General features: G+C 45.1%; 1 protein-coding gene across 1 annotated transcript; it reads right to left on the reverse strand.

Moving 5' to 3' along the window:
- Positions 1-160: 160 nt before the first annotated feature.
- LOC138667798 (basic salivary proline-rich protein 1-like) lies at positions 161-13,208 on the reverse strand. The gene is made up of 4 exons (XM_069755890.1): positions 13,069-13,208; positions 5,391-5,704; positions 4,899-5,052; positions 161-270 (listed from the first exon to the last, which is right to left on the reverse strand). The coding sequence occupies exons 1-4, from the start codon at positions 13,130-13,132 to the stop codon at positions 263-265; spliced, it is 540 nt and encodes a 179-aa protein (XP_069611991.1). The 5' UTR covers positions 13,133-13,208; the 3' UTR covers positions 161-262.
- Positions 13,209-15,533: the final 2,325 nt, after the last annotated feature.

A 15,533-nucleotide genomic window follows, 5' to 3' on the forward strand; every position in this document is an offset into this window, starting at 1 on the left:
AAAACATGACTTCTTTTTACCCAAACGATATCATACCTGTCCATAGTTTATGTTTATTTTTTTCAGCACTGCCTTTTTAATTCATTTCTCTATTGGGATTAATAAAAAATTATTCAACCTCATACAAATTTCATATAAAAAAATAAAACTTCATGGAAACTTTTTTTTTTATACATATATTTTTATTTTCTTGCCTTGCTAACAATTACTAATCCAGTTATGGAGACATTTTAAACCATCAGAAATGCTGAAGTGGTTCTTCTCAGCCTCCTGCAAAACATAATAACATACAGTAGAATTGTTAGAAAAGTCTGGACATATAAAATGTTACTAAAATTACTCATTAATAAGTTAGAAAATTTCTGACTTTGCAACAAGAATAATTATCCTGTGATAATTCTTATAATTCTGTCTTAATACAAATTTCCTCCATTAGATTTAATGTGATTGAATATTTTAGGATCTCTACTTTAGGATCACATAGATTTTTTTTTTCATTTCTGCATGCATAAATCTATATCAAGCATTTTTTTTTAACATTCTTTGTTGTGTCCTTATTATTAAATCATTTTTGAATGATTTTGTATTTTTACAGATATTTGTTTATTTGTTTCAGCCTTCTTTAACTATATGTTTTTTAACTATATATTTTATACTTACTGTCATATTAATGACTTTATTATAGTATGCCTATTTGAAAGCCAAACCAGGAGTGGGTGAAAAATACAGAAGTGGGGATATGTTTATATTATACTTTTCCTCTGATTGTTCCTCTCCTGGTTTTGGCTACAAATACTGATGTAAAATACTGAAAGTGTGAATGTGGCCTTAAGACATTTAGGGGCCCAGAATGCACAAAAAATGTGAAAAGGGAGGAATGATGGTAAGCTAACATAAGAACCAATGCAGTGCAATGACTGCATGCCATTTACCCACGTGACTACAGCAATCTACAATGGGCTGCAGAAGTCAAGTGGGCAGAGGGCACCTAATCGCTGCAAGGATCTACTGTATGCAGAAGCTGGTGGGGAGCAACAGAGCTTTTATCACGTGAGATCTGATCCCATTTAATTTTTGGACATTTTTTGCAATTTTAAGGTACTCCTTTCAATACCTACAACTTTATTCTCAAAACCTGCATTTATAGAGCAGTCCTAAATAGTGTTGAGCATTCCGATACCGCAAGTATCGGGTATCAGCCGATACTTGCGGTATCGGAATTCCGATACCGAGATCCGATACTTTTGTGGTATCGGGTATCGGTATCGGATACATAGAGATGTGTAAAATAAAGAATTAAAATAAAAAATATTGATATATTTACCTCTCCGGCGGCCCCTGGTGAGTCCGCGGGTAACCGGCAGGCTTCGTTGTTCAAAATCAGCGCTTTTAGGACCTGAGAATCACGTCCCGGCTTCTGATTGGTCGCGGGCCGCCCATGTGACCGCCACGCGACCAATCACAAGCCGCGACGTCACCGCAAGCTATTAGCGCGCTCATTTTTGAAAAATGAGCGCGTTAATGACTTTCAAAGACGTAGCGGCTTGTGATTGGTCGCGGCCACGCGACCAATCACAAGCCGCGACGTCACCGCAAGCTATTAACGCGCTCATTTTTAAAAATGAGCGCGTTAATGGCTTTCAAAGACGTAGCGGCTTGTGATTGGTCGCGTGGCCGCGACCAATCACAAGCCGCGACGTCACCGCAAGCTATTAACACGCTCATTTTTAAAAATGAGCGCGTTAATGGCTTTCAAAGACGTAGCGGGTTGTGATTGGTTGCGGCCACGCGACCAATCACAAGCCGCTACGTCTTTGAAAGTCATTAACGCGCTCATTTTTCAAAAATGAGCGCGCTAATAGCTTGCGGTGACGTCGCGGCTTGTGATTGGTCGCGTGGCGGTCACATGGGCGGCCCGCGACCAATCAGAAGCCGGGACGTGATTCTCAGGTCCTAAAAGCGCTGATTTTGAACAAAGAAGCCTGCCGGTTACCCGCGCTGAGTTCAGGGGCCGCCGGAGAGGTAAATATATCAATATTTTTTATTTTAATTCTTTATTTTACATATCCCTATGGATCCCAGGGCCTGAAGGAGAGTTTCCTCTCCTTCAGACCCTGGGAACCATGAGAATACCTTCCGATACTTGATGTCCCATTGACTTGTATTGGTATCGGATATCGGTATCGGCGATATCCGATATTTTTCGGGTATCGGCCGATACTATCCGATACCGATACTTTCAAGTATCGGACGGTATCGCTCAACACTAGTCCTAAACCACAAATTCAAGAGCCAACTGCAGATAAATTAGTAATTTTATTGTAAACTACTGTAGATGGTGGCCCGATTGTAACGCATCAGATATTCTAGAATATGCGTGTCCACGTAGTATATTGCACAGTCCACGTAGTATATTGCCCAGTCCACGTAGTATATTGCACAGTCCACATAGTATATTGCACAGTCCACGTAGTATATTGCACAGTCCACGTAGTATATTGCCCAGCGACGTAGTATATTGCCCAGCCATGTAGTATATTGCCCAACCACGTAGTATATTGCCCAGCCACGTAGTATATTGCCCAGTCACATAGTATATTGCCCAGCCACTTGGTATATTGCCCAGCCACGTAGTATATTGCCCAGCCACGTAGTATATTGCCCAACCACGTAGTATATTGCCCAGCCACGTAGTATATTGCCCAGCCACGTAGTATATTGCCCAACCATGTAGTATATTGCCCAGCCAGGTAGTATATTGCCCAGTCACGTAGTATATTGCCCAGCCACGTAGTATATTGCCCAGCCACGTAGTATATTGCCCAGTCACGTAGTATATTGCCCAACCATGTAGTATATTGCCCAGCCATGTAGTATATGGCCCAGTCACGTAGTCTATTGCCCAGCCATGTAGTATATTGCCCAGTCACATAATATATTGCCCAGCCACGTAGTATATTGCCCAACCATGTAGTATATTGCCCAGCCACGTAGTATATTGCCCAGTCACGTAGTATATTGCCCAGCCACGTAGTATATTGCCCAGCCACGTAGTATATTGCCCAGTCACGTAGTATATTGCCCAACCATGTAGTATATTGCCCAGCCATGTAGTATATGGCCCAGTCACGTAGTCTATTGCCCAGCCATGTAGTATATTGCCCAGTCACATAATATATTGCCCAGCCACGTAGTATATTGCCCAACCATGTAGTATATTGCCCAGCCACGTAGTATATTGCCCAGTCACGTAGTATATTGCCCAGCCACGTAGTATATTGCCCAGCCACGTAGTACATTGCCCAGTCACGTAGTATGTTGCCCAACCATGTAGTATATTGCCCAGCCATGTAGTATATAGCCCAGTCACATAATATATTGCCCAGCCACGTAGTATATTGCCCAGCCACGTAGTATATTGCCTAGTCACGTAGTATATTGCCCAGCCACGTAGTATATTGCCCAGCCATGTAGTATATTGCCTAGTCACGTAGTCTATTGCCCAGCCACATAGTATATTGCCCAGTTACGTAGTATATTGCCCAGTGACGTAGTATACAGCACAGAGCCACGTAGCATATTGCCCAGTGATGTAGTATACAGCATAGTGCCACGTAGTATATTGCACAGCGACGTAGTATACAGCACAGAGCCACGTAGTATATTGCCCAGCCACATAGTATATTGGCCAGTCATGTAGTATATTGCCCAGCTACGTATGTCACAGGTTAAAAAATAAACATATACTCACCTTCCGAAGGAGCCCTTGTAGTCATGTCGCCTGTGTGCGGTGCACTCGGCAGCTTCCGGTCCCAGGGTTGGTAGCGCAGGACCCGTCATGACGTTGCGGTCACATGACCGTGACGTCATGGCAGGTCCTTCTCGCGCAGGCATGCAGGACCTGTAATGAGGTCGCGGTCACATACCATCCTTGCCACTGGAAACTGCCACTTGCATGGAGCGGTTACCGGAGTGTCAAGAGGAGCGGGAAAGGCGGCGGACGGTGAGTATATAATGATTTTTTATTTTTTTAATATTTTTAACATTAGATCCTTTTACTATTGACGCTGCATAGGCAGCATCAAGAGTAATAACTTGGTTATACAGGGTTAATAGCGGCAGTAACGGAGTGTGTTACCCACGGCATAACGCGGTCCATTACCGCTGGCATTAACCCTGTGTGAGCGGTAACTGCGGGGAGTATGGAGCGGGCGCCGGGCACTGACTGCAGGGGAGTAGGGAGGGACTAATCAGACTGTGGCCGTCGCTGATTGGTCGCAGCAGCCATGACAGGCAGCTGGCGAGACCAATCAGCGACTTGGATTCCATGACAGACAGAGGCTGCGACCAATGAATATCTGTGACAGAAAGTCAGACAGACAGACAGACAGAAAGACGGAAGTGACCCTTAGACAATTATAAATTAGATTCATTAAACACATATACAATTTGCAAGAAATAAATAAAAGGGGAGACCTCTGTGAAACATTTGCTTTTCGAATGCCAAACATTCTTAATCCTGGTAGTTATTTTATTATATGCAATGTGTATATTTTTTAATAGATTAACAATAAAATAACGATTTTTTGCAATTGGATCTGGAAGCTGGACCATTTTTTTCCTGAAGTTGGATCTACTAACTCTGGGCAGAGGATTGGCTTTTGTACTTCCTTGCTATTTGGAGCAGAAAGGGTGAGCTATTTTTTTTCTTCACACTTTTAGCCATGAACAACACATTTCAAAAATTAATTGTGTAAGCACAGTGTCTGCACAATAACTTGGATTCGATACTAAGAAAAATGTAGCAAATATCTTACAACATTGATACACTATTAAAAAAAATAAGAAGAAAGATTTCAAATTTGGCAGGTCCCAGATTAAGAATAATCAAAATTTACTTTGGCCTTCAAGTCCTCCCGGCTTGCCTCCACCAACGATAGCTGGGAGCGTTGCTCTGATTGCACCACTTTCAGGTGTGCGATCTCCAGGTGGAGCTCCTGTAGGATGAGTCTCAGCACCATTCACATGTTGTTTGGGTGTAGGTTTAGGAGCCTGAAATAGATGTTAGCAGAGATAAATACATATCACACACAAATTAGGTATAGAACATTCCCTTTGGCATTCATGTTCTTTGAAAAGCTAAGAAACACCCAATTTGACTGAAATTTCTGCTCCTACATGAGCTGTGATCCCCCATTTTAAGACTTCTAAATGGAAAATCTGTTTTGCTATGTAGTAATTACAACATAAGCACACATGAATGTTGGTCTTCTTGAAAGCTGTAATGAAGGCATCTTTGTTTACCTCTAACTTTTTCCAGAAAACGGTGCAATTAACAAAAAGATGTATGTCCATCATAAACCTCATTGATCAATTATTACTCAACTTACCTGTCCAGGTTTGTCATGTGACTCAGGCTTAGCTGGTGGCTTGCCAGTGGGTGCTGGGCCTCCTGCAGGTTTAGGATGACTTGGATGGTCATTGTCATCTAAATCTTCTGAATGGTTAGGTTTGGAAGAGTTACCAAATCCTGTTACATTGTGATGGTCAAATGTATGTTCATCTGAATTTTCCGAATCTTTTGGATGTGGTGGGCTGGAAGGGTTAACATGTGGGGGTTGTCCTGTTACATTAAGATGGTCAAATGGATAGATAGTGCCATTGGGAGGTGGATTTGCAGGTTTAGGACCTCCAGGGAGTTTTTCTGTTAAAAAAAATGTTATGTAAATATTTTTCTGTGATAGGTGAAACGGTACAATGATAATGTAGAAAAGACACTTATAATTTACATTTAAATATATAAAACATACAATTGCTTAATCATTTGTTCTGATTAACCTCTGAAGAAAATAATGTAAGATAAAGGTAATTGCATCACAAATGTTTTGGCGCCATGTGGAATTGCAACAACTCTGTAGTTTTGCATGACAACTCGTTCTATGCTGGCAATATTTTAGCTCTGTATGTGTTAGGGCTAGCGGAACGCACCAAATATTAAGACAGATAGAGTATGGTGCGTTCGCAGCCCGGGGTCCACCGTGCAGAGATGGAACCTGCTGCCAAGTAACGACGGACTATATGGCGGTACTCATAAGTATACACATGTGGGTTAAACTTCACCCAACGTGAAGGAAGCGATCCTGTTGAGTCACAGGACCGCGGTACCGCACATAGAGCGCGAGCAAGTAGTCAGCGAACTCAACCCCAACTAGGATTGAAGTCCGATTAGACCCTTGCTGGCATAACACCGCAACAGGGTGTGTAAAGAAACTAAATAACGATATTAAGGCACAAGAGTGCATGCGGTGCCGCACTGACGAACGCCACTAACCACCCAGGCTTGGGTAAGGAAAGCACAGAGGAAGTGCACGGCGCCGTACTGGCGGTCACAGCAACTGGACGCTGTAATGTGTGATTCGTGCTGTAGGCTAAGTCGGGCGCTAGATAGCAACCATACACCTTCCGCGAACAGACATTCAATAGGGTAGGGGTATCCAAGGACGACTTGCACTCACAACATACACACATTAACAATTGTACACTAGCGCATGGCCGTGCGGTCATGCGCAGTTTATATAGTTGCAGCACAGGAAGTGGCCACAGAAACTTTGCCCTTCCAAGACCTGCCAAGAGGACCAATGGAATGTGCTGCAGAGCCTGAGCACATGACCCTCGATCTCCAACGGGAGATCTTGCCCTGGGCATGCTCAGTGTGTGCAGACAAGGACTTAGTCCCAGAGAAGTCCGCTCGCTGCTGACCAGCACTGACTTTAATGGCAGAAGCTGAAGAAGCAGCAGTAACTCTCTGTACAGAGTGAGACTGAGCAAGACGCTGGGACCGACGTCCCTGCTGAGCAGACTCCACTGCGGCTGGATAAGAATGGGAGACCGCAGCGGAGATGGCTCGAGATTCCCCCTGTGCAGAAGCGGGAACTCGAGACCTAACATTACCCCCCCTCCTAGGGCCCCCCCTCCTTGGGCCTCGCTACGCTCGAAGGCAGCAATGAGCTGTGGGGCCCGAATGTTTTCAGCAGGCTCCCATGACCTGTCCTCTGGGCCATAACCTTTCCAATCCACCAGATAGAACTTTTTGCCGCGTACCACCTTGCACCCCAAAATAGCGTTCACCTCGTAATCGTCCGTAGACGAACCCGATGTCCCGGCAGATGACTCGGAAAACCGGGACATGTATACGGGTTTCAAGAGGGACATATGAAAGGTGTCGGTGATACCCAAGCGTGGAGGAAGAGCCAAACGGTAGACCACATGATTAACCTGTTCGAGAACCTTGAAGGGACCCAAGTAGCGAGGAGCAAACTTAGTGGACTCAACTCGCAGCCTGATGTTACGGGCGGAGAGCCACACCAAGTCGCCAGGAGCAAAGGTCGGAGCGGGGCGCTGATGAACATCGGCGGAGGACCTCATTCTCTCCTTGGAGGCCCGAATGGCATCCTGCATGCGGTCCCAAATGTCCCGTGCCTCCACAGCCCAGTCTGCCACCCTGGAGTCAGCAGAAGACACAGGCATGGGCAAAGGAACACGCGGATGCTGGCCGTAATTTAGGAGGAATGGAGTCTGACCGGTGGAGTCGGCTACGACATTGTTAAGTGCAAACTCTGCCCGCGGTAGCAAGGATGCCCAGTCATCCTGCCTGGCAAAAACAAAATGTCGTAAATATGTGACCAAGGTCTGGTTGGCCCTCTCTACCAACCCATTCGTCTCGGGATGATATGCCGAAGAGAGATTCAACTCAATACTGAGTAGACGACAAAGCTCTCTCCAGAATCGAGACGCAAACTGGGGACCCCAGTCACTAACAATTTTGTCTGGCATACCGTGTAGGCGAAAGATATGCTTGACGAACAAGACAGCCAACGCCCGTGCAGAAGGTCGCCGTGGAAGAGGCACCAAGTGCACCATTTTGGAAAAATGGTCGGTGATCACCCAGATAATGGTGCAGTTATGAGACTTGGGTAAGCCCACCACAAAGTCCATCCCGACCATCTCCCAGGGCCTGTCCGCCACCGGCAGAGGATAAAGCAAACCAGCTGGCCGTTGCCGAGGAGTCTTGTTCTTGGCGCAAGAGACACACGCCCGAACATACTCTGCGACATCACGAGCCATATGCGGCCACCAGTACGTCCTCGCCAGTAACTCAGATGTCCTTTTGGTACCAAAATGTCCACCCACCGTGGACGAGTGTGCCCAAGAGAGAACCTCCGGTCGCAATTTGGATGGAACAAAAGTCTTGCCCGGGGGCACAGACTCTAGCGAAACCGGGGCCACAGTTCTCAAGCTCTCGGTGGGGACAATAAGCCGAGGCTCCTCCTCCTCCTCCGCAGATGACACAACGGAGCGAGAGAGAGCGTCGGCCCGAATGTTCTTCTCCCCAGAAAGAAAATGGAGGGTGAAATGAAACCGGGAGAAGAATAAGGACCATCTGGCCTGGCAAGAATTCAACCGCTGGGCTGTCTGCAGGTACACCAAATTTTTATGGTCTGTGAAGACTTGGAAGGGAAAACGTGCACCCTCCAAGAGATGTCTCCACTCCGAGAAAGCCAACTTCATGGCTAGCAACTCCCTGTCCCCGATGGAATAATTCCTCTCTGCTGGTGAGAAGGTCTTGGAGAAAAAGAAGCAAGGATGCTTCCGACCTTGAGCATCCTTTTGGAAGAGGACTGCTCCAGCACCAACAGAAGAGGCATCCACCTCCATGATAAATGGCTTATCAACATCGGGGCGATGTAGGATGGGAGCGCTAGCGAAGTGTGACTTTATAGAGTTAAAGGCCTTGGAGACCTCCTCAGACCACAATTTGGGATTCGCCCCCTTCTTGGTGAGGGCAACCAAGGGAGCTACCAAAGTTGAGAAGTGCGGAATGAACTGGCGATAATAATTAATGAACCCCATAAAGCGCTGCACCGCTTTAAGAGAATGGGGTTCCTGCCAGTCCATCACAGCCTGTAGTTTGGCACGATCCATAGCCAATCCCTGGGCAGAGATGATGTAGCCTAGGAAAGGTAAGGACTCCTGCTCAAACATACACTTCTCCAACTTGGCATAGAGGGAGTTTGCCCGTAGGAGGTCGAAGACTTTGGAAACATCTCTCCGGTGGGAGTCAATATCTGGAGAGTAGATGAGAATATCATCCAGATAGACTACGACCGAGGTGGAAAGCATATCCCGGAAGATATCGTTCACAAAGTCTTGGAAAACGGCTGGGGCATTACAGAGCCCGAAGGGCATCACCAGATATTCATAGTGCCCATCCCTGGTGTTAAAAGCCGTCTTCCATTCGTCCCCCTCACGGATGCGAATCAGGTTGTAAGCACCCCGCAGATCTAGTTTAGTAAATACCCTTGCTTCCCGAAGCCTATCGAAGAGCTCAGATATCAAGGGCAAAGGATACTTGTTCTTAACGGTGATGGCGTTAAGACCCCTGTAGTCTATGCATGGACGCAATTCCCCATTCTTCTTCTGCACGAAGAAGAACCCTGCCCCAGCAGGTGACACTGACTTCCTAATGAATCCTCTTGCCAGATTTTCCTGGATGTACTGTGACATTGCCTCCGTCTCCGGGAGAGATAGCGGATAGACTCGACCCCGGGGAGGCTCAGCACCAGGCAAGAGATCAATAGGACAGTCATAGGGGCGATGGGGCGGAAGGATCTCCGCCGCCTTTTTGGAGAGCACGTCTACATAAGACCAATACTGCTTGGGGAGAGAGGAAAGATCTGCGGGTACCTCTGTAGTAGCAACCTGAACGCACTCCCTCTGACACCTACCCCCACAAGATTCGCCCCATCCCAGGATTCTGCCAGAGGACCACTCGATATGAGGAGAGTGGTACCGTAGCCAAGGTATTCCCAACAGGACCTCATCAATTCCCTCAGGAATGACGAGCAGAGATATAATCTCCTGATGAGATGGCGACATGGACAGAGTAAAAGGGATGGTCTGGTGTGTTATCTGTGAGGGCAGTGCCGACCCATTCACCACTCGTACCGTTACTGGTTGAGCTAGCATAACCAGGGGTATTGCGTGACGTTGGGCGAAGGCAGAAGACATAAAATTGCCCTCCGCCCCAGAATCCACGCAGAGCTCTACCGAGTGGGAGAATGAGCCTATAGTAATTGTCCCCTTAAAGGACAATTTAGAGGCAAACGTCGCCGTGTCTAGTGTACCTCCACCTACTACCACTAGTCGCTGACGTTTCCTCGACCGCTGGGGACATCTGGTGGCAAGATGTCCTGACTGCTGGCAAACATGACAGACCCTGAGTGCACAAGCGGTCCGGGACTTAGATCCCGCTTGTGACACTTCCCTGGCCTCATGTGACTCAGGAACCAGGACCGGAGATTCCAGAGGTTTGGCGAAGGTAGGAGCCAGCCGAAACCTCTGCCTACACTGGGCTCGCTCTAACCTCCGCTCGTTAAAACGGAGGTCAATTCGAGTGGAGACAGTTATTAACTCCTCCAGTGTGGCAGGAATCTCCCTAGTGGCCAGAGCGTCCTTAACGTGGTCAGCCAGGCCCCTCCAAAATATGGGGATAAGAGCTTTATCCGACCAATCCAGCTCAGAAGCTAAAGTGCGGAATTGGATGGCAAAATGACTGACCAAGGACTCACCCTGAGTTAATGCCAGCAGTTGGAGCGCAGTATCATGGGTGACTTGAGGTCCTAAAAAGACCTGTTTCAGAGTGCTCAGAAACAGCGGAGCACTCTGCACCACATGATCACCACGCTCCCACAGCGGCGTAGCCCATTCCAACGCCCTGTCCGACAAGAGAGACACAATAAATCCCACCTTAGCCCGCTCTGTGGGAAAACGTGCAGCCAGGAGCTCGAGGTGAATAGAGCACTGACTCACAAATCCCCTACAAAACTTGCTATCACCAGAAAATTTTTCTGGCAGCGGGAGGCGAGAAAATGTCGGAGCAGGGGTGGCAATGGACAGGGTTGCTGCAGCCACGCTAGCAGCCTGTACAGCTACTGCGGTAACATCCACAGCTGAGGTTGCGCTCTCAAGAGCCGCCAACCTACCCTCCAGCTGCTGGATATACCTCAAGGATTGCTGTTTGTCCGTCATTACTAGCCAGACCCTGGCGCTAGTGTAATGTTAGGGCTAGCGGAACACACCAAATATTAAGACAGATAGAGTATGGTGCGTTCGCAGCCCGGGGTCCACAGTGCAGAGATGGAACCTGCTGCCAAGTAACGACGGACTATATGGCGGTACTCATAAGTATACACACGTGGGTTAAACTTCACCCAACGTGAAGGAAGCGATCCTGTTGAGTCACAGGACCGCGGTACCGCACATAGAGCGCGAGCAAGTAGTCAGCGAACTCAACCCCAACTAGGATTGAAGTCCGATTAGACCCTTGCTGGCATAACACCGCAACTGGGTGTGTAAGGAAACTAAATAACGATATTAAGGCACAAGAGTGCATGCGGTGCCGCACTGACGAACGCCACTAACCACCCAGGCTTGGGTAAGGAAAGCACAGAGGAAGTGCACGGCGCCGTACTGGCGGTCACAGCAACTGGACGCTGTAATGTGTGATTCGTGCTGTAGGCTAAGTCGGGCGCTAGATAGCAACCATACACCTTCCGCGAACAGACATTCAATAGGGTAGGGGTATCCAAGGACGACTTGCACTCACAACATACACACATTAACAATTGTACACTAGCGCATGGCCGTGCGGTCATGTGCAGTTTATATAGTTGCAGCACAGGAAGTGGCCACAGAAACTTTGCCCTTCCAAGACCTGCCAAGAGGACCAATGGAATGTGCTGCAGAGCCTGAGCACATGACCCTCGATCTCCAACGGGAGATCTTGCCCTGGGCATGCTCAGTGTGTGCAGACAAGGACTTAGTCCCAGAGAAGTCCGCTCGCTGCTGACCAGCACTGGCTTTAATGGCAGAAGCTGAAGAAGCAGCAGTAACTCTCTGTACAGAGTGAGACTGAGCAAGACGCTGGGAACGACGTCCCTGATGAGCAGACTCCACTGCGGCTGGATAAGAATGGGAGACCGCAGCGGAGATGGCTCGAGTTTCCCCCTGTGCAGAAGCGGGAACTCGAGACCTAACAGTATGTCTCCCTTTTCAAAACTGGGCTTCAAACACATCAACCTTCATCTAAGACCTTTTTTTACTTTATTGTGTGTATTTGAGGCTATTTCATTGTTATGCAAGTACACACTGCACATTCAACTTTGATGTTTTCAGTGGTCACTAATCAGATGAGAGGAACTCAATAATAGCAGATAAAAGAGTCATAAGCGATACCATTGTACTGTCAGAATGAGCTCACAGATATATTCTCAGTTGACCCATCCTGTATCCAGCATTTGTAGGTGCAACACACAGGTGATAAGAAGTCAAAGAATGACAATTTTTGAATGGAAATTAATTAGAAACATGATTTTTAGCTAAACATACATTTAACTAATCAAATATATTTTCCACAAAGTTGAAAACGCCCCTTGAACTTCTACATAAGTAATACTATCAGAACATAATACATTTTAGTAAATTATGTCACAATTCAGTGCAAAACTAGGTATATCCTTGTTTCTAAAGATTAATTTAATTGGTTGTAACATTACTAGTTTAAGAGTAAACTTTAGGCCTTGTGAATATGGCTGTACTACTTCTCGGTTTTGCTGAGATCCTATAGAGCAGTGTTTCTCAACTCCAGTCCTCAAGACCCACCAACAGGTCATGCTTTCAGAATTTTTTTAGTATTGCTTAGGTGATGGAACTAATGCTTGAGCAGGTGATGAAATTATTACCTGAGCAAGGACTGGAGGTAAGGAACATGATGCTTCAATGATCCTTATAAAATTGTTCTACTACAATATGGCATCCAGCGAAGTCTGTTCAGAACTTCGTAGATGCAGTAGTATGGTTTCATACTACAGGAGACATAGGGGCCTCCACGCACTTCCTTAGAGGCACTATGGACATAACAGGGTCCTCATGATAACAATTTGATGGTAAATAGGTTAACCTATGAGAAAAACATCTATTCATACATTCTACAAGAGAAAATATTCTCACCAGGCTTTTTAGGTGGAGCAGAGAGTGCAAGAGCCACTAGGGCTAGGAAGATGAGGTACTTCATGGTTGCAGAAAGCTTCTCAGTGCTCTTCCCCAGGAGAGAAGACCCAGTCACTTGGGATGACAACACACTTGCTCTGTATTTATGGTCCTTCTGCTGCTCCTCCCCTTGTAAAGAGGGTTTTCTGATTTGCAGACAGTCATGACCAAGTAGGAGAGGAGATCATGAGGTTGCAACAATTATTTTGTTGAAAAGATCAAATGTCCTCAGGAGAAGGATGACGTGAGTGTATATATGATACTGTCTAGGAATGTACAAAGAAATCTGACTATAATTAGATATTTCTACACTGCTTTGGTGTTATAAGGTATTGAATTGTAAATTCATGGAAATCAGGATTATGTGGCAGTTTTATTTTCTTGTAATCTATAACCACACTCCATATGTGATCACCATATAACACTACTTTACTGTATCATTTTCAGATGGTTTCCTCTACATAATTTACACATTTTATCTTATATGTGTGTTAGTAATCAATATTTCATGTTTTTTTATTATTTTTGCATCCAAATATTGAATACTCCAACACCAAAAAATATTGTTTTTTTTTATCACAGTAAGTTAACCCGTTTATATTCTCTAGTAGTGCATAAGGACTTAAAAGAGAGATACGGTACCTCATTTACGTCCCCGTCCCTATAAGACAGACATGAGAGACTATTGATTTGAGTAACCAATGTGTAATAATTCAAATATCTGGCTGCCTGTGGTTTTTCTCAGCCACACATTTGTTGAGTGTACCAAAAAAATCTGCTATTTAAAAAAACTTGTTTTTGGTCTTTTAATACTATTAATCAAAGATGTTCTAGAGGCTGGATTCATGAAATGTGCATTTTGAAAAATGGAGAACATGCAACTGACTATTAACACATTTCTGATTGAGGCATAGTTCAGAGTTAGTTTTTTCAAAAAGGTTTACACATTAATAGAATCAAGTGTAAATTACTCAGAGAATGTTATGAGGTTACTAGACTTCAGCTTGCTGCTGTAGCTTTTATGCATGACCCATGACATAAGCTGGTCTTCTAATACCTGACTGATCTTCATTGCCATTTGTTTCCTATGCCTGGCTGATCTTCAATGCTGTATGTGTTCTGACCTCACAAATATCCCAATACTAGACACATAATGATACATCTTAGTTTTAGACAGATATCACTTTTATAATAAATTATGTTTTTAAACTATACAATTATTCTTTTCCCATCAAATTTAGTTTATTTTAATAGAATATTTGCGCTAAAAACATGGAGTGTATAAATGTCTAAAATAATAAACAAACAATAAAGATGAGTCTATAAACTTCGAACCAGAAGCATTAAAAGATCATGAAGATCTGAATGGAGTATAAACACTAAATATTCAATTATCTTTGCGTGATGAAATAACACCATGGAGATAGTGATCCACATAAAAAGGTCCTTGTGATAGGCAGATTAAACACAGTTCCATATTCCGAAAGATGTGGCTTATTCACCGAAGATATTCCAGAGTAGGGCAAAAACAAAATGATTTCTAGATAATGGGGTACCGTCCCGGCCGGTGACAGACACCCCTCTTAGAGTGTGCCAAGATGCCGCGTGCAGGCAGTAAAGGCACTATGTCCGGATTAGAACCAGCAAGGTGCAGAGCAGCCGGAGGACCTTGCGTGACATCTCGGTCACGTGATTACTCGCGTGACTGGCTATGGAGTGCACAGAGGACCAAAATCCTATGTTTTTCGGAATACAGTGATTCCTTCCTCAGGGATGGTCCAGTGTGTTCTGTAGGCGCTTATATATCATGCGACGAGTAATAGCCCTGCATCATCTATTGAAAGCGAACAATTCTATTTCACTATTTAAACCATTAGGTATTAAAATATTCATTTCAAAGATCCACCTGCTCTCTTCACCAGACATCTGATGAATGAAATTGCCCTTTCGCCAGCTTTTTTGTTACAATTTTGATTCCGGTGACTTTCATGCTCTTAAGAGAATCCCCATGATGACTTAAAAAATGTTGGGTTGGCGGATGGCCCATAAATTTATTGCTAATATTGCGCAAGTGTTCTCCAATCCTTGCGCTCATTGGGCGTCCACCCTATATATAATTTCCCGCAAGGGCATGTTATGCCATAAATTACCCTTTGGGTAGCACAGGTGATAAAATCTTTAATGCTGGCTTCTGTTGACTAATTGATAATAGAAGGCAGCATTAAAGATTTTATCACCTGTGCTACCCAAGGGGTAATCGTCGCACTTTTTATATACTATTTTATATTGGAAAAAAAGAGTGGTACTGTCCTATTATTTGCTGCAAAAATCAGGGATTGTGTGCAGCACACTTGTTGTTTATCTTATATATTTTAATGGAATAGTGTTGGATTGACCTGTAGGTGAGACCCAGACACTATGCAGGT

The sequence above is a fragment of the Ranitomeya imitator genome, chromosome 2 (assembly GCF_032444005.1).
Source record: "Ranitomeya imitator isolate aRanImi1 chromosome 2, aRanImi1.pri, whole genome shotgun sequence".
Lineage (NCBI taxonomy): Eukaryota > Metazoa > Chordata > Amphibia > Anura > Dendrobatidae > Ranitomeya > Ranitomeya imitator.